The sequence below is a fragment of the Blennius ocellaris genome, assembly GCF_963422515.1.
Source record: "Blennius ocellaris genome assembly, chromosome: 3".
Taxonomy (NCBI): Eukaryota; Metazoa; Chordata; class Actinopteri; order Blenniiformes; family Blenniidae; genus Blennius; species Blennius ocellaris.
Window position 1 is genome coordinate 21,309,895 of NC_137652.1, and position 25,834 is coordinate 21,335,728.

The window sequence follows — 25,834 nt, forward strand, 5'->3', positions numbered from 1 at the left end:
GGAATGGAGAAGGGGTGGGGGTGGGGGGGGGGGGTGGGTGTGTGACCGGTTATCATGCAGATGCAGCTCCCTCGTCCTGCTCACGACTCTCCCCCTGCTGCCCCCTCCTCCAGTGTCGCTCCTCCCCTCCTTCCGCTGCTTCTGGGCCAATCGCAGCGCAGTGCGGGGGCAGGGCATGGCCGGACCACCATTCCAGAGCCGAGCTGTTCCATCTCTGCACGGCTAACAGGGGAGCTGGCAGCTCGGAGGGAGGAGGCACCGTCAGACCCACCTCTCCGTGTCAGTGTGTGTGACCGTGTGTGTGTGTGTGTTTGCGTGTGTGAGCACCGTCTGTCGCAGACGAGCGGGCATATCGGCTGCTGCACTCCCGCTCCGACACTTTCCTCCCAAGCCCATCCTGCCACCGCCTCCAGCCTCGGGCCTGCGTCTTCTTCTCCCACCTCAGGACAGAGCAGGATCAGCGCGGGGGTGCCGGGAGAGGACGTCCTGTTTCCTCCTCCTTCTGTACGGCGTGAACGCCTCGTAGTGGTCGTCAGCTCCTGGCGGACGTGCGGGCAGGATGATAGCGGCTCAGCTTCTGGCCTACTACTTCACTGAGCTGAAGGATGATCAGCTCAAAAAGGTAAGAGAGAAGCAGCTTTGAGGAGGTCCCTTTTATGGTTTTGGGATGTGACGGCGGCTTAGTGGACGGGAATAAACGCTGCAGACTGATGGGAGACGGAGCCCCGCGGGGCGTAACGGGCCGGGAGGCTGAGAGGGGAGGACGCAGGGTGATGGCGGACACCTGATTGATTTGGAGTTTGTCAGTTGTAATGGATGTCCTTGAGAAGGGCTGTGGTCAGTGATGGAGGGGGGATGTGCCGCAGACAAGACGCCGGCCCGAGTGCTTCCGGAGCAATGGTTGCCATGGCGCCTGTAGCAGACAGCTGTCTGAAAAAAAAAGGGGGGGGGGGGGGGATGATTAGCTGGGCCCTCTCCTTCTCCTCTTCTTTCTTTCTTTCCTCTGTCCTCTGCTGTGTTTCATCCGTTCATTCTGGACCTCTTGTGTGAAACAGAACGTGAGCAGAGTGAAATCTGAGCCCAATTCCAGCCTGCAGCCGCACAAACTGACCTTGGTTTGGTGCAAGTTACCCTCTGTAGGGATGACAGACCAGCCAGATATTCCCATGAGGAGGAGGAAGAGGAGGAGGAGGCAGAAGAGGAGGGGGGCGGGGGTCAGTGGAAATGGGGGTGGGGTGGACCCTTGTGATGTCATGTGTGATGTCAAAGTGCAGTCAGGCCTCCACTGAAGGAAGGAAGTTAGTAAAGTTTCCACAAGTATTAGGTAGTGTGAACCCATTTTCTTTATTCCAGTAGCGACATGATGCTTTTCACTTCCTCTGACATTTCCTCTCATTTTCAACTTAAACCTGATTTTGTTGGTTCACCTGAAATAGTTTTATTCACAGCACAAAAGTTATAAACATCGAAAGAACTTCATTCATTTGAGAATCAGCCATCAAAACACTTAAATTGCATACACTGATCAATGCATCCGTCCTGGATCAATGGGTCCAAAATATCACGATTCCTGCAGCAGAAGAGGAAAAAAAAAAAAACTGCTCTGTAGATCACAATAACCCCCAACTGCTCCACTGTGGGTCCCTGAGCAGTGTGACGATGAATACGATTGTTAAATGCTGAGAAATAATTTCTCCAAAGGGGATTAATGACATCCTTAAAAATGGTATGAAGTGATTTGTGCAAAAGACTGAAGTTTTTGTTGTTGTTGTCTTTGTTGTTTTTGCTGAAGTTTATTATTACATTCAAGTACAATTTTGCACAACTACTCATGTCCTATTTTCAGATTTAAGACGGAAACCCTTCATCGTGTTTTGGGTGTCTTCTTAAGCTACAATGACACTCAGAGCCAATGAAAATGCAACTTTTTAAAAACCGCTCCCAAAATGGAACGTTTTGCACTTTCCTGAAATGTTGCTACTGCAGAAGACCACCACGTAGTAAATAGCTCTTCTGCACATATGTGACCTTGAGGTCATCAAGGGAATTTGTTAACAGGTGCTGGTCGAAGGCAGTTCCTATGAGTCCTGGTCTTTATAAGGGGGCTGTCACCATCACACCTGTAACTAAGTCCCTGTTTACACGTTTGTAGAGAAAACGTAGAATTTTGGCTGCATTTTCGGTGTCCAAATTACAGGGCGAAAGTGCTCGGACCCACCGAAAATACACGTTTTTAACAGCACCAAAATGGACAGTAAAGCAATAATATTTACTGGGAGTCATGTCACTATGGCGGCCACCATGTTCATTACTCTTGCTTGAGCAGAAGAACTGTTGTGCAACAGACCCCTACCGCCCCAAAATGCAAGAAAAGTTTTGCAGTGGGGAATTTAGGGAAACGCATCTTTTTGATAACTCTCCAACTCTGTCTCCATGGAAATGGAGGAACACACTTGGGGAAATGCTTGCGCTCTAGTTCCTTGAAGGTCGCAGAAACGCTGCTACTGTGCACCACAGCCATCGCAAATAGTTCTTCTGCACATGCTCAGTAGATGGACAATAAGAATAATGTTGCTCCACAGTGTCATAGTGTACATAGTACATATTCTCCTGGGACTTGGTAGTTTTTTTTTTTGTTGACAGTCACCATAGTAACTACACAACTTGGTTGCCTGCCCATACGAATGTCCGTACGTTCTCGTTGTTAATGTTTACAGCAGAGTTTACTTTTTGCTGTCCCCCCCCTTAATATTTGAATGGTTAATCCTCAGTCTTTACTTGTTTTATGACACTATGTTTGGACTGTAAACTCATAAACGTTCAGTTGAGTCAACGTATGACTTTTAACTAATGCTTCCTCTCTGGAGTCTTATATAGCTTTAAACAAAATTACACCTACATAGACTCAAATGTTTAACTGTTTCTATTTCCTTGTGACTTATCTGTGAGATAAAAGGTGGCAAAGGTGAAATTTAAGTTAATGTGTGTTATCTGTCCTCAGGACATCTCAATTAGCAGGGGGACAGACCCACTTGCTTTGTTATTTTCATATTGAACAGAAAATAAGTTTAGGAAGAGTGTAGTTTGTTTTGAGGAAAATCTTGAAAAAACAATACTAATCTGACCACATACTTTAAACATCAGTGAATTCTTCGCCTGATAGAGTTCATATAAACCAGCTGGAAGCTTTTTTTTTTCTAAAAGTCTGTTACTCAATACCAGAGAAATAAATGCAGTTGGAGGTTTAGATGTCACCTGCCGAGGTCATACAGAAGCGACATAAATAGCCTTGACATTAAAGTGGAAGGACAAACAGCCTGATAAAGGTTTGTGTGTTTCTGTAGTTCACATGAGGCTCGGGCCTCGGGGTCATTGCCTCGGCTGCAGAACCCAACTTTTACCATCAGTCGCTGCTTTGGAGAAAGAGAATAAGACAGCGGCTTGAACATGTGGACTCTGGGTTTTGGCATGGGGTAAAACTCTGCACCGTGCTGTGCCCCATGGCATGCACTGCCCCATTATGTAACAATAACAAAGAATGTCCCGTTTAACCCCTTCGGCCAACATCTCAGCAATTAAACACGATACACAATGCAGCATTTTAACCCGACTCATTGGTATTGTCGCTCATGTGTTTCATGATTGCTTGTATTGAGAGGGTGAGGTGTCCCAGTTCAGGCTCATTTAAAGCCAAAGAGAGTCACTTTGTGATGAGTGACTTTAATCGATTGTTTTAGTGGCCTGGCCCAGAAATCCTGCAGGATGGATAAAAGTGTGACGCCCCGCAACAGAACAGGAGTAGGAATATATTTTTTATTGTGCTTTTTAAGGAGATTCATGCTTTCTAAGCATGTTTTGGGTTTTTTTCCTTGTCAGCCCCCATAGCAGTCAGCTCATGCCCCATTTAACAGCCTTGCTGTTGTGTTTTAGTTATTTTTCTAACCTTTATTTAACCAGGAAAAACAAAAACAAAAACAGTTGGGATCGACATCTCTTTTACAAGGTGGCCTGGCCAAGAGCTCCGCAGCACATCCTCAGATTTAAACACATTTAGCAGTAAACACTAGTTAAAATGCAGATTACTATAGACATATAGACAAATAGCATATGTTTGCAATATGTTTGACATCCGTGGTGTAAATGATTAGTCAGATTTTATCGAGTTCCACTGTCCTACTGTATACTGTAATAGTGCTCCATGTTTACACTGACTTCGGCAGCTGTGGCTCGGAAGGTTGTCGGTTCAATTCTCATCTCCATCCATCCACATGTTGAAGTGTCCTTCAGCAAGACACTGAGCCCCAAATTGCTCCCAGTGGATGATCTGAGCGCCTTACATGGCAGCTGCCTCCATTGGTGTGTCAATGTGTGTGGGAATGGGTGAATGTGATTAACAGTGTAAACGTCTGCGGTGGAAAAGCACTATATAAGTGAAGCCCATTTACCATTTAGTGAATGTGTTGGGGACACGTTTGGAAAAAAAGACTGTCCGTTTATTGATTTCTAATTTAAATGCTCTATTGAGGTGAAGTGACTGGTAGAACAAAGGGACAAAACAAGCAGCCGATTCGCCTCAGAACTGCCCAATCTGCCGTGATACTATCATCAGCGTACAAATTTAACTTGAAGTTACTAAATATGGCAAGGGGTTTCACACATTGTGATACATGCCAGACACTCGTGTTGTTAAAACAGGCCTGTTTTCAATGATTGCCTGTGTTTTTCAGATCGATAAGTACCTGTACTCCATGCGGTTCTCTGATGAGACCCTGAAGGACCTCATGAACCGCTTTAAGCGGGATATGGAGGACGGGCTGGGCCGGGACACCAACGCCACCGCCACCGTCAAGATGCTGCCCACCTTCGTCCGGTCCATCCCTGACGGATCAGGTACAGTTACTCCGTGTCACACAGCACCAACACACATTTGGACACTTTATTTATTCACATGGAGGCTGTTTCACACGCCGTTTCACTGCCGTGTTGCACTAAGCCTGATACATCCTGCTTCTGTCTGTGCATAAAAAATGTGCTGAGCTGTGAAAACAGTGCGACTCGTTCTGCGACGCGAGCCTCTGATTGTGCTCAGGATTGAACCTCACTATTGTTTTAGCTCTGCCCGGGCCCGATATTCATCTCAAACTGTAATGCTGCTGCGAATGCTGCCACGCGTCAACCTCATAATGTAATTTTATGAAGCCCACAGGCTTGTGTCATCTTTTCAACAAAGCATTAAGTATTTATGACTCAAACTCTGAGTGAACCACATTCTAATCTGATCCAGTGTCGTTTTTTTTAATCGATTAGGAAGAGTGGCAATGATTCTTCACTCCTGGTTGGTGCCTCAGGTCAGCTGATCAGCTGCTCCTGGGGGTGTAGAGGTCTAAACAGAAGCTCAGAGGGGAAGGAGCATTTTCTCTTCCTGCCCTGAAGTTATGGAACGAGCTACTATGAGACAAGCCTTTCACTGTCCATTTTTTTAAAACTGATCTTAAAAACCTTAGATATAGATATATGAATATATACTAACATGTATATTGTATTTATTCTATTTTATTCATACACCAGAGTCGTTTTCAAAATATTCTGTGTGGAGCAATACTGGATTTAAGTTATTCTATTCTAGTCTATAATTGTCTGAAAAATGCTGGAAATGAAGGATTAAACCTCTAAAATCTGGTATAAAAACAGCTGAAAATGTAATGAAATATTAACCATTCTAAATTGTAATTCAAATGTTATGAATATAACATAAGATACAGTTTTTTGTTTCAAAACTACTGTATATATGAAACTTTAGAAGCTGTGTCAGCCTCAGCCTTTTAAAGTCTGAACTTGTTTTGCAGCTCCAAGTAAATTTGATTTGGTGTAAAAATCACACAAACGTCTCTTTTGGTCAGAAAGGTTGCCGAGCCCCGACATAGATGGACAGATCAATAAATAGATGATTGAAGGACTAATTACTGGGGAAGTCCTGCATTTCAGCAACATAATAGAACAGACCATAAAAGCTAACACGCTATGCTGTATTTGCTTTGCATCACAGAGGAAAAACAATAACAAAGAAGTCGATAGTCAGGAGGAGAGTTCATCCGCAGTATGTTCTCCTCCTTTACATTTCTCCCCTGCAACGTTTCATCACCACACTCTTTCAATCTGTCAATCGTCACTCGCGGGTGAAACCAGGAGAACTTGTGAGAAGCTGCAGCAGCGTCCTGTTGGGAGAACAGTCAGTTCAGAGAAAGAACAGCGAGAAGCTCTCAGAGGTTCGCCACCCCATCAAGGCCTCTCGCTAAAAATAGCCTCGGGTTTCAACAGCCACACGCGGGTCAGATTGACCAATTAAAGGGCAGAGTTGAAGTCAGAGAGGCTGCGAAAAGTGACAAACATATGAGAGTCGCAGAGTCACGAGAGACAGCAGGATCCAGGAGGAAGAACAGCTTTTCCCCTCTGCCGCAACCCGACTGTACGAGCTCACGTCAATTAATTTGGATCTAAAAGGAACAAATGTGATCTCAGCTCAGCTCTGACTATAATCTTTAAGAGACGAGGTGTAAAAGCTGATTACGTTACAATGAAGAAACTGGGTTTCTCTCCAAGCATCAGTGTCAAAGCTCCTTGATGGCACAGGGTCGCATGAGGAATTAACCAAAATAGGTTGATGGCAAAAAAAAAAACCAACAACATACTATTGTTGGGTAAATGTGTTTGATCTGAGGCCCAGTTTACACAACGTTTTCCAGTGAAGACGCAAAAATGTGTGGCATTCAAGTGTGTCCGCTTACATGACAGCGGTGCTGGGAGACACTGAAAGTGTACGTTTTTGAAAACGGCTCCGGAGGTGAAAGTTTTTGAAAATGCTCCCACGCCATGGAAACTGCGGAAAATGCAACTTTTAAACAACACTCAGATTTCACCTCCAGGGAAACGGGAGGGGGGGGCAGAACCTTTTGAAAATGCTTCGACTGCATGGAAACAAATGTCTGTGTGCTTCCATTAATGTTTATCGCATATTGTTTGCTGTGTGCATGTCTATATGGTTTCATTAGAGTAGGCTGAGGCTGATTATTTAAAATTTTCCAAATAGTTTTTGTCACACCAAAGCAGCATCACTCAAGTCTAATTTATAATCCTTTCACAAATGATACACGATGGATCTGCGTTGCCGTGAACCACCTTTAAACTGCCTCTGCCTCAACGGTACGTACGCACGCTCTGCCAGACTGCGTGTTGCGGCACACAGCGAGGTCGATCCCGCATCAGTCATACTTTATTTACGTTTAGCATGTAGCGTCGCCAGTGCGTGAGAGTTGAAACTCTTTAGCATGTGGCTAACTCTGCTGGTCCAAATGTCTCAGGTACGGTGTGGTGTTACACATAAATATGGTTTGTTATTTTCCTGAGCAGCATATTGCTCATGACGTGGGCCCGCCCTGTGCCAGATATACAACCTTATAACACATTAAGACAAGTAATCAATTAAATTGTGCCATTCCAACTTATATAAGCTGGGACAAAGCTTCTTAGTTGACACAATCTAACGCAGCTCTGAGATTAAACCCTTCAAAACGTACAGACGCTCTGCAGCACATCAGTGACACCTCTATATGTCACATCTCATTCCAGGCAGGTCACGGGGGATAAAATAGCTCAACGCAGTAAACACAAGTCATGCTCATGCCAAGTGAAGCACATTGTCCTGCACGGACCCAGGGTCTGTGGTTAGACTCCAATGACTGAAAGGTTACTGGGCGGATCAGTGCAACAGTGAAATTTACATTGACGTGCTACCATGTACTGTCCTCTGAAGGACACACAATCCTCAGCTACTCTTTCCTGGGGAGTCAGCAGAGATCGGTGTCAGATAAAGTGTATATTGTTTAGGCTGCAAACGTTTCCATCTGATACGAGGAGAAAGCTTCTCTCTGGAGAGAATCGGTTTACATTTGGCCTTCTATCACCTGAGCCTCAGATCTGTTCTCTAAAATCTCACACAGTTACACTGTTAATTTATATCACGTTGTTTTGTCATCGGTTTGTCATGTTTCATTTAATAGAAACCGAGGTTGTCATGATTACACTGATTTGAATGCCAACTGTGGCTTTAAATGACAATGAAACACCATTAAAGCTTTTGAATATTAATGTCTTCAAGTTAAGTAAAATGTGTCAAGAAATTCCCAGCATGCCAAAGCAGCTGCAAATATGCAACATGTCAATTAAAACACAAGAAATGGCCTCAAAGACCAGTAGTTCTCAAAACTTTTTCCATGGTTCCAAACCCAGATTGCCTCTGAGGAAAAGCGTTGGACCCCTTCTTTGATTTCTGCTTTTACAAAACATCACAGTGAGCCAAACTGTGACAGAACGTTTCACCAACCTGTAAAAGCCGACGCCTTGAGAAAAAAAAAAAAGCATTGCAATCCAGATTCTAGAAAGTGCCTCACTCTGTATTGGTTGTTTGTAAGAAAATAAAGTGTCTCCACATGTAATTCAGATGATCATGTAGTCAATGTTGACTTTATTGGCGAAGTGCTGGTAAATTCAAAGGTGAAGAGTACACACCACATTCATTGTTTAATCCTTCGGACACATAGGTTAGAATGATTTACCAGGGCCATGATGCACATGTGCTGTATCAGCATTTCAGAAAGGTTGCATTTTTCCTGTTTCCACTGAGATGGATCGATTTAGAAAATTTCTACCTTGGAAGCCGTTTTCAGAAAGTTCAGTTTTCAGTGACTCCCAGCACCCAAAAATGCAATCAAAGTTTTTTTTGTTTTCACTTAAAAACATTCATGCAGAATTAGGACCTAAGAAAAAATATAAAACGGCAAGGTCTATCAATAAAATCCATTAACTGTACGCAGCACAAAGCGGTCCTACAACTATGAATTATTCAGTTATCTCTCACGGGAATGATAAAACTTCAAAGTTTATAAAGACCACTCTTTGTACCAGTTTGTCATGACTGCATAAGTATTCACAGATCTTGTGTAGATGGTTCACACATTTCTGTCTCTTCACATTATCACCCTTCTTCTCACTGAACAAAAAGCTCCCAGTGACCTGGGCTGCATGTTTGGTGTCGCTGCCCAGGCTGCAGACTGATGCCCTGTGTACACCATGATTACAAGTCTATCCGCAAAATTGTCTTCACTTTTGGGGAGGGTTCGTTTACATGGAACCAGTGTGCGGATTCACTGTATCCGCGAAGTTTTTAATCCGGCTCCCAAGGTGGAAAGTTTCTTTCACAGTCGCTCATGCCTCCTGCAGAGACTGCTGGAGGCTATTTACCCTGTTACTGCGCATGCGCAAATCTGCCCCTCCTGGTTCCTCCTTACATCCCTTGTAAACAAACATGGCGACCCGCGGTGGTAAGACTCGCGGTCTGTATTTAGTTTTATCCTCCATATCAGTAGTTTTATAGTTGAGACTCACCCCTGATACCATCCGATGCGTCATCAGTCCATGCGGGTGTCTGGTACTCTCCATTATCGTCACGTTTATAGCGTATTCTTCTCTGCACACGTCTGTGAGGATCCATTACAAAATCAAGCAACAGCGCCCTCACATGGCCCGGCATACTGACTACAGCCTTGTCCCTGTGTCCGCTGCTGCAGTGTAAAGCACTCCTTTTTAAATTTTTTTCTTAACGTATTTAGTCACGTGAAACGTCGTCGTGTAAACAGGGCCTGAATCCATTGAGATTTTTATGTGAAAGAAACTCACTGAGAAACAAACTCAGAAATCATCACTGTACAATTCCTGATGTTTGGCTGTATTTTCTCTGATAACAGAAAAGGGAGACTTCATCGCTCTTGATCTCGGTGGCTCCAACTTCCGGATTCTTCGAGTTAAAGTGACACAAGACAAGAAGCAGCCCGTCCAGATGGAGAGCCAGGTCTACGAGACCCCCGACAACATTATCCATGGAAGCGGGTCACAGGTAAACACAGCAAAATGCCTATTGGATATTCCCTCTGTTCAGCCCACTGGTGCACATTTTGAAGCTGCACTTCACCTGAATGCATGATAGGAATGTCCATTGTTGGTCACGAGCTAATAAAAGATAAAGTATGGATGGCACTAAATGGAACTAAACATAAAAGATTGATTTGGAAATGTGGAAAATGGTTAAGGATTTAATCATGTATTTTGGTAACCTATATTTCTTCAAGAGCCAGGATTGATTTGAAACATGTCCTCTGTCTAATGTCCTCCTGTCGTCAGCTAATACTGCACAGCTCATGTGGGCTCCATTGTGGGGCATTTTCCGGGGCCGGCGTCTGCCCTCCACACAGGCCTCTGTTGTATTTGAGGATCCACTTGTGTAAAACGACCTCACCAGTAACAGAGATGAGAGCAATGCGAGCAACGTCAGGACCTCCGCTGACCTCCGCTGAACCTGCCGGGAACAGCTGGCAGTCGCGTTGTAACTTGATAACCAAAACATGGTCGCCAGTGCGAGGCAGGGCGATTGGTTCGGGCCGTGAATCGCCCAGACAGAGTGAGACAGATGCTGTTTAATGAAACGCTGGAGGGACAGCTGGACACAAGCGCAACGTGATACATGAACAGGCTTGTTAACAAAGACATGGCTCAGCATTGTGAGTGATTTTTGTTAAAGTTAAAAACTCTTTGAAGAGTCTTTAGTGAAGTGGAATGGCCTTTATGATTTTTTTTTGAGGTGCAACAGTTACTAAACCAAAAATATTTAGATTCTGATGTGATTCTACCCAATACATTTGAAATAAAGCAACAAATATTTCAGACTTTGGAGAAACAAAGACCAACAACTTCTTTCTGATATTTTCCACTAAAAAATAAAACATTATTGGTCGTTGTAACTTTGCTGTATTTCACGAGTCTACAGCTACACTAATGATGAATGAGAGTAAGAAGATATTTGAATTTCGGAATAGTCTTAAATTGATCATATAATCTCAGTTGTAGTTAATGGGAATTGTTTCATTTGTAAACTGTAAGTAAAAAGACCATGTAAATAAGGCACCATTTACATGTCAACTGTGCTCAGTCACTGAAAAATGCTCTGACGCGATCACTGAGGGAAAATGCAACTTTTTCTGAAATCCAAATATTGGTCATCTGTTCAGTAGATGGATAATATTTATAGGGTATTCTCTGCACGCGTGCGTATGTGGTGTCATTGCGAAACAATCAACAGAACCTTGTAATGGCCCTGCATACTAACTCCACCATTTTCTGGTATACTTTTCTGCTAAAACGGACATCATTTTCAAAACATTGTCATGTATACTCAAAAATTTTCTCAAAAATGCCAAAGTGATGCATTTTCAATTGAAATGTTGTAAGCTGGGTCTAAATATGTTGGGCAGTAGTGAATATATATCGAAACTTTGATCATAAACACTGTGTCTTCAATATTAGGAGGCCAAATTGTCACAAAATACTTTAATCACAATGACTTGTTAATATCGTTTATATATTTATTTTTTGTGATTAGAAGAAATAATAAGAAGAAATAAACAAATGCTTTTCAACCGACATTCATGTATTTATGGCTTTTCCCATAAAATGTATTTAGTAATACTGGAATATTTACAGCCCAATCACAGTTTAAATCCTATTTAATATTCCTTAGAATGACCTTACTTCACCAATGACAAGTAAAACCACTGAGTTTGACTGTTTCAGTGACTTCTTCACTCGAAGAAATAACTGAGGACAGATTATAATACTGCCACCTAGTGGTCATATGGGAAGCCTAAATACGTAGTTCGTCATTGATCAATGCAACCGTTTCCCTTTGAGTTCCAGGAAACGTGGTGACATTTTAAAGTCAGGTCTCACTGTACTGACCGTACACGATCAGCAGCCAAATCTGATTTTCACTGGGGCACTAGCGGATATTAGAATGAATCTTACATAATATTTAGTGAGCTTCAAGGGAAGTCGTGCAGTGATTGTTCAATAAAGATGGCGTGCAGCATAAACCTGTGTATTTTCTTAAAAGTAAAAATTCTGATGTACTTTCTAGAAACTGTGACGTCTGAAAGTCTCGTCTCTGGTTGCAGCTCTTTGACCACGTCGCAGATTGCCTGGGAGACTTCATAGAGAAGCAAAAAATCAAGGATAAGAAGCTTCCTGTGGGATTTACATTCTCCTTCCCCTGTGCCCAGACCAAGCTGGACGAGGTAAACATTGTGAAAGAATGTGTTCAGAATTTACAGGATAGCTGCACCACAGCAGACCTGCCAGACTTTCACGGCAGGGACATTTTATGAACTTTAGGAAGTCAACCAAAGCTACAAAGAACAGCCTGAGAAGTCCATGGCGGCGTTGTATTTATATTCTGATGTTGCCAGGATTATCAACAAAAGCAGCGATGATGTGAAAAGCACTTCTATTGTGAAAGATGTTGTAAAATGCCATTTTTTTCCTACAACTGGACAATCTTACAGGAGAGAAAATGTGTGTGTCGCGATGCTGTGATGGGACTAGTAATAGGCTTTCTCTGTAATTTAAAGCACGCCTAATAAAAGTACTTGATTCACAGGCTGTTTTAGTGACATGGACAAAGAAGTTTAAAGCCAGTGGAGTCGAAGGCGCGGATGTGGTGAAGCTTCTGAACAAGGCCATCAAGAAACGAGGGGTGAGTTTATTTTCCTCGTACATACCAATACTAAAAAAAAAAAAAAAGGTCATGTGACCAATATTGTTTCACCACAATGGGATGGTTTGCTTCATTTGTCTCTTAGCTGTTAATTCCTCTTGGACTTGTTTCCTCAGGACTACGAGGCGGACATCATGGCAGTGGTGAACGACACCGTCGGCACGATGATGACTTGCGGATTTGACGACCAGCGTTGTGAAGTGGGAATCATCATCGGTGAATATGCCGACTTCAAAACACCAAAAATAAAGCAACTACGCAAATATTTTGTTATGGAAAAACTTTTAGATTTGAATCCAACTGTTTATAAATTGCTGTTCTTAAAACATGTTAATTCTGTAACGGGGTTGTCAAACATAAGGACTGTGGGCCAAACACCGGCCTGCAAGAGGCTTCAATCCAGCTGCCAAACCACCAAACAAAATTGTAAAAACTTAAAGAAAAAGATTAATTTCTGTAACATATTCCTGAAGAGTAGCAGACACTACATAATACTAAGACCCGGGCTGAGTTATCAGCGATGCTGCCATGAAAGACAGCAAACTAACATTGGCCTCAAAGGCATGAGTGGTGAGGGTGAGTTTGTAAAAACATTAAAAAATAAATAAATAAATTCCATTTCACTTTATTTTGCAGCACAAGGCTTCATTAAAAATGTACTTCATGTTGAGGTTGCAGTCCTTTTCAGTACTAGTTCGATTTTGTGGGAAATTTCCATCACGTATACTCTGCACCGCAACAAAGAAAAACTTTTAACTTTAAGTTGGCACTATTTTTCCAGTCCGGCCTGCTCATGACATTGAGCTGTATGAATTAAATGTGTTTTAACAGCGCAGTATGTTCTATAAACACAGTTGTACATGTGGGGGCGCCAAAGATACAGCAATCTTGCTGCAGTGTGCTGTGCTTGATTTTTAAAGTCCTGTGATACAGTGGGGGTCACTGTCGCTTGTATGTCCTTTCAGGGACGGGAACCAACGCCTGCTACATGGAGGAGCTGCGTCACATCGACCTGGTGGAAGGAGACGAAGGCCGCATGTGCATCAACACAGAGTGGGGGGCGTTCGGGGACGACGGCTCCCTGGAGGACATTCGCACAGAGTTCGACCGCGAGATTGACCGAGGCTCTCTCAACCCGGGAAAGCAGCTGTGAGATTCAGTGTTTGTCCCTGTGAAAAAAAGATTTTTCATTTGTAATGATTTTAATGTTTTGTTTTTTGTTTTTTCCCCTCTATTTTTTTTTTGACAACCCCGACACAAGAAGTGGCGTCTGGTGATCCTGAAATATTCTCAATAGCATGTTGATAAAACATTTCCATGACGTAGTTCCACCATGTTCGGGTTTAGATTTTCACATATTGGTAAATTTGTACCCATTTTTATTCCACTTCTGTGAGACTTTGCTGCTCTTAAAAAAACCCCTCTTTTTTTAGCAGGTTGTAAAATACATGTCTCACTATTTAGATTTTGATAGCTCCATATTGCAGCAATCAAACCACAAACTAGCTGATGTTTTCATGAAATCGACTTTGCACGCACCATCTCAAACGTAGAGGGAGAGCCTGTTCTCACTGCATGTCTACAGAACAATGGACAAAATGGATGAACGACTGTGCTTCTCCCTGATCAGGTTTGAAAAGATGGCCAGTGGAATGTATTTGGGAGAGCTGGTGCGACTCATCCTGGTGAAGATGGCCAAAGAGGGGCTTCTGTTCGAGGGGCGAATAACCCCGGAGCTCCTCACCAGGGGGACGATCGAGACCAAGCATGTCTCGGCCATAGAGAAGTGAGTGGAGAGAGGGGGATGAGCAACAACCACACGTTTCTTCTTTGGTAGTTTCACACGAACTGAAACATTTTCCCAAATGTTGTCAAGAGTGGACGTTTTCCTTGTGAGCGGTTAGAAGGAATGTTTCCTCTGTTTTTAACAGATACATGGAGCTTTAAAGCAAGGCAGCGCACATTTTTAACAATATATCGGTTGGCAACTATAATCACAAATGACGTATTCCCAACTTATTGACAGCATATTAAATATTTTATGACAGGAGTTTTCAGACAGAAATTGATTAAAATCATGAGATCAACTCTGAGAGCAAAACGTGAAGTAGAAGTCTACGAATAAAGATTTTCACGACACATCAAATGATGAGAGTCTGACTTGCCTGTCAACAGTGGAGCATTCTCTGAGAATCCTAAAAGCTCCAAACAGTCATTTAAAAAAAAAAAAAAAAAAGTTACATCCAGCATTTGAAAATGACCTGTTTCTGTGAGACAAAGTTTGTGCATCATGAGAATTGGGAGGCAAAATGTGGTTCAAGCAAAATCCTTTTAAATATCATTTTGATCTTTTTTTTTTTTAACTCTTGCTTGCTTTCCTTGCAGGACTAAAGAAGGGCTGAAGAAGTGTATGGAAATCCTGACCAGGCTCGGGGTGGAGCCTTCCAACGAGGACTGTCTGGCCGTGCAGCACGTGTGCACCATCGTATCGTTCCGATCGGCTAATCTCATTTCTGCCACTTTGGGGGCAATTCTCCTGCGTCTGAAAGAAAACAAAGGAGCCGCTCGCCTTCGCACTACCGTGGGCATCGATGGATCTCTCTACAAGATGCACCCTCAGTGAGTAACCCCCGAAAACAAGAAGGGAGAGTTTGACCAACACCATCATCCAAAGAAACCTGATTGAATTCTGCAATGCAATGTTACGTCTCCTGAAATAACTCCTAAAGTTGGGCGAGAGGCCGTGACGCCTAAATCCTACGTATCAGACCTTCTGATGAAGAAATATTCCCTTTTAATTTGATATTCCGAAAAATAGCGTCTTAAAGAAAAATCAGTTCTTTTAAAGTCAGAGCGATGTTTCAGAAAACGGCTCTGCTGAGATAATTCTGGATTATTAAATCCCAAAATATAACTCACAACCCTACGTGGTGCCTTATATAGATTTATACAACCCAAAGGATCCAATCTATCCAACCTCCATCTGGATTAAGCCTGAGTACTATAGTTCAATGGATGAAAGGACGTCTCAATCATGATATTTTAATTAATCTTAACTTGCATTAATGTATTTAATGTTTCTATAATCCTAGTCAGTGGTTTTGACCTTAAAAAAGTGTTTGCCATGAGCTGTTGGTGGAACTTCACCATAATTCTACGAACCGTTAGGAGCCTTATCTTTTCTCAAGGTGTTCACACCAGGGGAATGTGGCGTTAATCTACACGAGATCATCTATGAAAGTATTTGTTTTCTGCTACGCATTTTCCATTTTCTTTCCTTGGCAACTGGAAGCTGTGGTGATATTGTTTACTGGTGCTGGGCAAATGATTTAAAAGCATGTTAAGGAGCCAATGTCCAAATAATCCAAGATTATATGAGTGCAAGATTAACCTGCAAGAACAAAACTGTGACAAAGCAAGAAAATGATAAGCATCATTTCACAGAACCTCTTTGTGTTGCAAATTTGAGAAAATACTAGATAATCTCATTAGCTTTAATATTCTTGAAAGACTAGTCCCTTCTGAAGGAGTCCCTTGAACTGTTCCTATAAAATATGCAATAATAGAGTACAGATCATGTTTTAACAGCAGCTAAAACTGTCACATTTTAAGATCCATTATTAGATATTTCAATGTTGACATTTTAACTAGTGCATATCTTTGTATCAGCCGGAGTTTTAATTTAATTCAAGAAAAGAATCACGCCACGATTAAAGTATCAGTGAAAGACGTTAATTAAATTCACATTATTCTGTGTCCTCGGCACAGATACGCTCGCCGTCTGCACAAGACGGTGCGCCGCTTGATCCCAGACACAGACGTCCGCTTCCTGCTGTCTGAAAGTGGGAGCGCGAAAGGCGCGGCCATGGTGACGGCGGTGGCGTACCGCCTGACGGAGCAGGCGCGACAGATTCAGCAGACGATGGCAGAATTCCGTCTGAGCAAAAGTCAGCTGCTGGAGGTGAAGAAGCGGATGAGGGTGGAGATCGAGAGGGGCCTGAGGAAGGACTCCCATAGTGAAGCCACGGTCAAAATGCTGCCCACCTTTGTCAGGAGCACACCGGACGGATCAGGTGAAGGGAATGAAATGAATGAGTTTGTTGGACAGTCCACCTTTTAAACACTTTTTTTTACCCTTCACACTTGGGTTATAACTAACACACCTTCAATACGTTTCATCACAAAGGTGTTTAGGGACAGTCCATTTTAATTGAACATCACAAAAGATAAGTCTTTACAATGCTTCTGATATGACAAGGCAGTGTGCCAGATAAAGTCTCGTCCCTCAAACGACTCCCAGTCCATTGGGTGGAGACAAACAGCCTGGGTGGGTTCGTTTTCCAATCATTATCTCAACGGTTAGTTTGTTTGCAGATGATGCTGATGTTCATGGTCACAGGCATTGTCCTGAAATGTTTTCCTCATCGCGCTTCAGCACATGTTGTAAGAAGTATTATGAGGTCAGGTTCAATAAACAGAAAGATCATTTGGCAAAAGTTAATCAGAGGACAGCGTTTTCACGTGAAGAAGAAAAACTACTGTTGTGTATTTGGGTGTCTCACTGAAAATGCACTTTTTGAAAACAGTTTTCAAGGAAGAACTTTTTGAAAACGCTCCGGCTCTGTCTTCCTCTTGATTCACTAACATTCCCAGACAGGAGAATACATGATTCACAGCCTTGTAGTTATAAATATGAATAATATGAACGAAAAATCTTGTCAGCCAGGATACAAACAGGATACGATTATAATTTTTTATTTTTTTTTTATTTTAAATCACAACAATTCTGGACCAAAGTTGACCAAAAAAAATCCAAACTACACACATTGTGCGGTGTCTTTGGGTTAACATGGGAGCATTGAATTCTACACAGTGATATGCAACCTCACGCATTAAAGCCAATTTTGTACGTTTTCCACATTTTTACCTGTTGGAAGAATGAACAGCAACATCTTCACCCTACCAAACAATCAGAAGAAATAGTTGAAATGAATGATGGACCAAAGTACTTGATGTGCTTATTGGAGGAATTTCTGCAGCTGTTTTGACCACATTATTAGATTTTTACCTGCTTAGAACTCCCAACTAGAAATGGTGTTGCATCTAGCGGTCCAGCATTAAAGCTGGTCACAAAAAAAAACATTAGGTTTGGTTTGCTTGGCTCTCACACCAACCAAACCTAATGTTTTTGGTCAAAGCCAGTGAACCCCCACCACAAGTTCCATTTTTCCCATTCCACTTTGCGTTCAACGCTGACATTTTTTTTTTTTTTTGTCCCACTGATCTAAAATATGTGAATAAATTGGACATGAGAGAGCTGTTGTGATTAATATTCTGAAACAAAGCTTTCATAGCCTCCACAAGGGAATTGTGTGCAGTGCTAAAAGCAAAACATGTGAGTTTGTTTGGGTGTTAACTTCACCAGCTGAGATCTCGCCTTATAAAACGGTAAAAGAAATCTAAATAGTGGCAGATACCCCTTCTTTGCAATAACACAGCACCTCTCAGACGTGTAACATGTTGTGTTTGGTTCATTTCGAACGTGTTCCGTCTGAACTGCATTCAGAATTCATTTAAATTAGAGAGAGACCTGCTTAATAAATGGACTCTGTCCACTTGATTGGCGCACACCATGCTTCAGATGGCAGTGTTCACACTTCCACAGATGGACTGCAATAACACTGAAATCACACCACAGTTTGTTTTAATAAGACCAAACCTGACGATTTTGAACACGGTCCATCAGCATTTTGTCTATAATGAGGCCTTTCTTACAGAAAATGGAGATTTCCTGGCTCTGGACCTTGGAGGGACAAATTTCCGTGTACTTCTGGTTAAAATTCGCAGTGGGAAGAGGCGATCTGTGGAGATGCACAACAAAATCTACGCCATTCCGATAGAGGTCATGCAGGGAACGGGAGAAGAGGTGAGGAGTCTTGTCCAGCAGCATTTCTTTCTCCTCAAAAAAAAATCAATTTTCTTATGCATAAATGCATCTTTTTACCCAGCATCTCTCTCTAAGTGCATGACATTTTGTGTCCTCGTGGAAAAGAAAGCATTAGCAGCTCTAACCTCATCTCTCCTGAACACAAACCACTGTGTGTCTCTCTCTGCAGCTTTTTGACCACATTGTGCACTGCATCTCCGACTTCCTGGACTACATGGGAATGAAAAGTGCTCGACTGCCTCTGGGGTTCACCTTCTCCTTCCCCTGCCATCAGACCAGCCTGGACGCTGTACGACCTTTACCAGTTACCTCATGATTAGAAACAGCCTTTTGTCGGTACAAATGTTGTATTATCAAGTGTGTTTTCCTTTGAGATGCTCATGTGAGTGTCTGTGAACTCTGCAGGGTACCCTCGTCACCTGGACCAAAGGATTCAAGGCCACAGACTGCGAGGGCGAAGATGTGGTGGAGCTTCTTCGAGAGGCCATCAAGAGGAAAGAGGTAATAAACTGCACGTGTATTAAAAAATGAAGCGACGTGAAATGCCTCAAAGACACAAGCGACACAAAGCCCACTGTGTTTTCATCACTCCGCTTAATCATTCTTAGCAGCCAATAGCGGAGACGATCAGTGACGTGTTTCTCTTAGTGACCCTTGACCAACATGTTGGCATCTTTAGTCTCTCTGTTCTTCACCACTCGCCACCTGTTCGTTTCATGAACTGATCTGATTCTTTTAGATGGAGGATCCAGTAAGTATTAAAGAGTAAACCCTTAACGTGGAGGTAAAGCAGAGCGCAACAAGAGCCGTGCGTGATTATTATTGTGGTGGCATGTGATAATGACCCAGAAGGCCTCGGCTGAAACCCTCCGAGCAGCTTGTGTATTCTCTCGCCGTGTGTCTGGGAATGTGAGTGAACTGCATTGTGCTCAAGAGTGCTGGAGAAGGTTACGAGGCCTGATGTGAGCCTTTCTGGCAGCACACCCATTAGACACAGTCTGATATACAAACAAGGACTTAACATTGCTTTGCTGAATGAGCAACTGTAAAGTCGTATTAAATATTAACAACTTCTGCAATTTTGTTTTGATTACTTGCTGTTGTGTACGTGGCTATGACAAAAAACAACTACCTAATAACTGAAATGTAACAAGATTTAGACTTTTTTTTTGAGATGTGTGGAAACAAGCTGTGAAACGATGCACGATCGCTGAACGGAGGGATTCCTCTGAGGGAAAAAGGGAGACTGATGATTGTGGTGTTGTTTGTAGGAGTTTGAGCTGGATGTGGTTGCCATAGTGAACGACACAGTGGGAACGATGATGACCTGTGCATACGAGGAACCCACCTGTGAGGTGGGACTGATCGCAGGTGAGTATCTGATATATAAACAGATATCATTGTTTCCTTAAAAATCCTATATTGTGCAAAATTCGCATTAGAATGGTTTTCTAACAGCAGCATGTGTCCCCATAGCCTGTGTATGAGGCCCCACAAGTATAGCCATAGCTATAGTACACATTAAGCACATGGTACCGGTAAGCTGCGTCTCCTCCAGGGATGGCAGATCTGACTCACTGTTTCCAGCCCAAAAACCACGTAAAAGAGAGAATTCAGGACCAAGGCTCGATTTTGGTGAACTGCACTTTGAATACAATATTGTTGGTCCTCTGAAGCCTATATGAAATTGTTGAAAAACTGTATAATATGGAACCTATAAGCAAAAGAAACCCTATTTTTAATTTTTTTCTTAGAATTGTTTACATCTGCAGCAATAGAAAACCCAACTCTGATTTCATAAATGAGAAATAATGTGGCTCGGAGGTTTAAGTGCTGTTGCCGTGTGTCTGCTCAGGAACTGGCAGTAATGCCTGCTACATGGAGGAGATGAGAAACATCGAGACAGTGGGCGGAACAGAGGGTCGCATGTGTGTCAACATGGAGTGGGGCGCATTTGGTGACAACGGCTGTCTGGACGACATCCGGACGAAGTACGACCAGGCGGTGGATGAGAACTCGCTCAATGAGGGAAAACAAAGGTCAGCATCGGCTTCCAGCATTAGACCAGATCTCGGTAACCAGTATACGATGACAAGGCTCCACACAGCCCACAGGAAACCACAGTCTATTGAGAAGATTTTAAACTACCAACTACAACATTACAATATTTACCGTATTTTCCGCACTATAAGGTGCACCGGATTATAAGGCGCACCTACATTGATTGACATAATTTACAACTTTGTTCATATATAAGGCGCACCGCATTATAAGGCACATGGAATAGACCAGTGGTCAGCAACCTTTATTGCTCAAAGCCATTAGGTTACATGTTCCACTGATTCTGACACCCAGAGAGGTGCACGCACTTTATTTTGATAGTCCTACCTGCAGCCTATGCCAGGAGGACACTACACACAAAACCTTCTTCACTGCTGGTTGACAACTTACAACTACCGGTAATAAACTAAACTACATGAACTAAGCAACAAAAACACAACACAACACAATTATTACCGACACCACAAACCAAATATAACCCCCAATAATTGCATTTATAACACCACAAACAGAAACTCCCATAATTCATTGCAGCTATCGGCTGCACTGAGGAGCTCAGGATGCAAGGCATGATGGGAATTCATGTTTTGTGTTGTTGGAGGTTATTGTGGGTTGTTGTTGGGCTTGGTGTTGTGTTGATTGTGTTTTTGCTGTGTTTTTGTTCCCCAGTTTAGGGAGTAATTATTTCATCTAGTTTATTTTGGTTTGTTAGAATGTTGGTGTGCAACCATGAGTGATGAATGTGTTGTGTGGAGTGTCGTCCGCTCTGAAGATCCGGTTGCGAAGTTAGAGTTGTCAAAATAAAAGCTCCTGGTTGTTCAGCTGTCAAATAGCAGTCTCGAGTAGAGCAATTCTTCCATATATAAGGCGCACCGGGTTATAAGGCGCACTGAAAGCTTTTGAGAAAATTTGAGGTATTTAGGTGCGCCTTATAGTGCGGAAAATACGGTACATGATGCAAAAAAAATCACAACATTTTCAATTAAATTAAATCTAATGAGAATAACTACCACAAAGTTAAGTCCTCAAGCATTTTAATTATGGGAAACCAAGCTTGGAGTTTAGGAGAAGTTTGATTTCTTTCCGATGTGTGTCAGATATGAGAAGATGTGCAGTGGGATGTACCTGGGAGAGATCGTCAGGCAGATTCTGATCGACCTGACCAAGCGAGGATTCCTCTTCCGGGGGCAAATCTCTGAGACGCTGAAGACCAGGGGCATCTTCGAGACCAAGTTCCTGTCCCAGATAGAGAGGTGAGTCAGTCGCATAACGCCGAGGGCAGTGTCGGCGTGGCCACAATCAGTTTTATCACTGCATCCCTCCTCATTGTGATCAAACCCTTCAAATACATGTGCGTATTTTAAAATATCAGAAAAGCCAAGCTGCCACCTTTTGCCTGTGTGGAAACCACACAACAACTCTGTATTCAACTTCTGCACGCACACACACAATTTATTCAAAATGCCAATAATTTGTCCAAGGAGATCAATTACGTACCTAATTAATGGAGTCTCCAAGTTTGGCTCATTTACTCTGTGTGGAAATTATATTTAAGTTGCATTGCAGTCAAAATACCTGTTAGACAAAAGGTGGTTCAGTACACAAAATAGTGTCTTTCAAGTGAGTAGCATGAGTATGATTGACTGTTTAGGGCAGGGGTGTCAAACATAAGGCCCGTGGGACAACAAACCAGCCCAAACGAGACTCCACTCCAGCCCACCAAATCACCAAGAAAATTGAAAAACCTTTTAAGGTGGAAATGATTAAAAACGTGTAATATTTTGATTTGAAGAGCTTAATATACAGCAATGCAGGCTGGCTTTAGGTGTTAAACTACTCATTTAAATTGTCAAATATCATTCAATAAATCCTCTGGTAGAGGATAACATTTGTGTAGCCTTCAACAGGACTGAAGTTCTCCATCTTGAGTTTATATTTTTATTTTTTTTTAGCCTCCCACAGTTTCCAGACATTGGTACACAGTATATGAACTCATATAAAGGGACTTTTTGGGATAAGATCTGTTTTCAGCAATAAAACAATCCCTGCTAATGTTACACAGTAATACAGTGGAATTCACTAATAAATAGGGATACATATCCATATATACACTACTTATTTGTCATGTTACACATTTTAAATGTGAAGGATTATTTAAATACATCAAACAGCTGCAGGTCGATTTTCATCCTTTCGTCAAATGAATGGAGGCCAACAGCTGCCCGCGGGGGGGGGGATAAAACTAACAAAACCCTGAAAGACTTCAAACAGTCAGCCGAGCTGTGAAATATGTGTGTTTATGTTCCTTCATTGGTTTAAACAGGCACAGCACCTGTTCATATATCCTCAATGCCCCGAGGAAATGTGCTTGGAAAGCATTGTGCAGTGAAAAAAAGTAGTATGGAGCAGGCAAACACACCTAGGGAAGGAGACGGGGGGGGTTGCAATGTGACGGCTTTGGGTTATACACTGTTTAAGCCTACCTTAGCCTCTGGGAACAGCTGTGTGGTATTTGGTGACTCTCCTGCTGTTGGCTGACCTCTGACTCGTTCTGACTCGACCCCCCCCTTCCCCGCCCTCCTCCCACTGCACAGCGATCGTCTGGCGCTGCTGCAGGTCAGGGCCATCCTGCAGCAGCTGGGCCTCGACAGCACCTGTGACGACAGTATCATCGTCAAGGAGGTGTGCGGCACGGTGTCCCGCCGCGCCGCTCAGATCTGCGGTGCCGGGATGGCAGCCGTGGTGGACAAGATCCGTGAGAATCGCAAACTGGATCACCTGGAAGTGACCGTGGGAGTGGACGGCACGCTGTACAAGCTGCACCCACAGTGAGAGCAACGCACTCGTTGAAGCACTTTTTGCTTTTTTTTCAAGCTGTTCACACCACCGTGTGTGGTCACACTCACCTCTGCTGCTCGTCCCACAAATGCACTTTTTCTTACAAATGTGGCATTTCCGAGAGGGAAATAAACCGACAACATTTTAAAATTCGGCACAACCCGCCATCTTCTGATTGAAAGATTAAAAACTCTATCAATCGACAGCAGCGTCACTTCAGTTCCGGCTGTTTAGCTTTCAAACTTTAGAGAAGGAACTGTAAAGCTGCATCCACTTCTGAAGAGCATCTCACATTAACTGTGATAATGTGCGCAAAACCGCTCGGTTCCCATTTTATGTGGTTTTAAAAGTCTTCCTGGACCGGTACATGGAGTATACCTCATTATGTTGTAGAGACCAAAACTGCAGCAGCAACTAGTTTCGGATCGTGAGGCATTCGGCATTCAGCTGTGGCTTATCACACAATCTTCTAGCTTAGACTTGCTGGGGCAAGTTGAATAATTTGCCGAATTTGGAAGGTCACAAACTCGTGTCTGACATGACTTCAGGACTGTGGCTTTGTCTCGTCTCGCTGATCATTTCACACGTAACGCCTCACATATTGAAACCTTTAAATCCAGGTCGTGAGTTGCCTTCTAACCCCGGTCCCTGCTGCTTTCTCCCTTCAGCTTCTCCCGGATTTTCCAGCAGACCGTGAAGGATCTCGCCCCGAAGTGCGACGTTACATTCTTGCTGTCGGAGGACGGCAGCGGTAAGGGGGCCGCTCTCATCACTGCTGTGGGCTGCCGTCAACGGGAGCTGGAGGCTCAGCAGCACTGAGGAGCTCCGACGACGACCTGCTGTTCCGCCGTGACCTTCAATATTCACCTGCCGCACTGTCCAACTCCATCAACTACCCCCGCCCCTCCCGCTTGCCAGCCGTGACTCCACCACTGCCCCCTACTGGTTCACCCGCAGCCGCAGAGACTAAAACTGAATAACAAAACATTTATTTATGCTGCATCAGAGGGTTTATTATTTCCATGTTTGTACATTTCCTCAACAGCTTGTCAATAATCAGACAAATCGGAACTCCTTAGGTGTGCAATATTTGTGTATTGCTAATTTTATTTTTATATTGAGGCAAATATATAGCTGTATTTATATATGCTGAGGCCACTTTGAATCCCAGAGGTCATTAGGATGTTGCACCATAGACCCCAGCAAATGTCTGCACTTTTTATATGAGAGTTACAGAAGCAGTTTTTCCATGTAACTGCCCGATGAAGGACGTCCTTTTCACTGAAGGATGAAACCCGTTTTTTTTTTTCAGGCTCCGCCGGCTCAGAAAAAAAAAAAGGTTTTCAAAAGGGCTTCGCTGTAAAAGGGTTGAATGCAAGAGTCACGGCTGTTAAAAGTCATCCTCATTTTACGCACAACGAGCTCACGCCACATGCTAGCTTACTAACCCCCCCCCCCCCCCCCCCACTTTTCGTGTAACTGTCAGCGTAGCTCACATATTCCTGCAGCACCGTGTCATTTATTCCCGGAGAGCGGACGCATTAAGAAAAAAAGCCCCAGTGGAAGAGTTCTGGTGAATCCTGTTGCTATTTGTTCAGTACTATACTTTTGGTGTTGTGATAAAATGCCCACTTCTATCTCACTTGTACGTGCAAAGAATAAATGTTTATTGGGCCCTGAGAAAAAAGAGTGGCTACCATGAGCGCTTCTGTGTGTACCTGTGGCTGAGTGTCAGTGTGTCTTACTGTAACGACCTGTAGCTTTCAATGTCCAAAGCTCTGTGGGGACTGCATGCCTTACGTCAAGCCGAATGAGAGTACTGGATCTTCATTTTTTTTTTTTTTTTTTTTTACATCAATATAGAGTTGTGATCAACACGGTAAAAAGTGAATTCATTAAATTATATTTTGTTGTGGAGTAAATCCTGTGTCTTTTTTTGAGCAGTAAAGCCATTATGGCTGTCAAACAGTACTGGAAATTCTACAGTTGGGAGTTTTATGTGCTAAATCTAATAAAGGTTTCCAGTTAGTCTAATGCAGGGGTGTTAAACATAAGACCGACTCGCAAAAGCATATAAACAGGTGGTTACACCACATGTTTATCCTCTCATATGAAATTCATCAGACCATTTAGGGACTCTCCGAATTAAAGAAGCTGGATAAACGATTAGCGATTATTGTATTTCTGCTGCAACTGAAAGAGTCACAATGTAATTATAATTGTCTGTGTCTGGACAACCTCATACTTGTCGCTGCTTCAGTCAGTGACAAATGTGGAAGAAAAATGTATTCATCTAAACATCAGGACACAATAAAAGTTTCTAAAGGTCT

General features: G+C 43.0%; 1 protein-coding gene across 2 annotated transcripts; it reads left to right on the top strand.

The window, feature by feature from the left end:
• The first annotated feature begins 226 nt into the window (after positions 1-226).
• On the top strand, positions 227-25,426 carry LOC308149323 (hexokinase-1-like). Of its 2 annotated transcripts, XM_080521018.1 has the most exons (19): positions 227-622; positions 4,728-4,890; positions 9,801-9,949; positions 12,060-12,179; positions 12,542-12,637; positions 12,775-12,874; positions 13,624-13,807; positions 14,289-14,444; positions 15,044-15,277; positions 16,427-16,731; positions 18,436-18,584; positions 18,775-18,894; positions 19,011-19,106; positions 19,345-19,356; positions 19,877-19,976; positions 20,461-20,644; positions 21,764-21,919; positions 23,261-23,494; positions 24,173-25,426. In XM_080521018.1, exons 1-19 carry the CDS (start codon positions 560-562, stop codon positions 24,321-24,323), a joined length of 2,772 nt encoding a protein of 923 aa, XP_080377144.1. In that variant the 5' UTR covers positions 227-559; the 3' UTR covers positions 24,324-25,426. The 2 variants fall into 2 exon arrangements, with proteins under 2 accessions (XP_080377144.1, XP_080377145.1); XM_080521019.1 differs by lacking the exon at positions 19,345-19,356.
• The last annotated feature ends 408 nt before the right edge of the window (positions 25,427-25,834 follow it).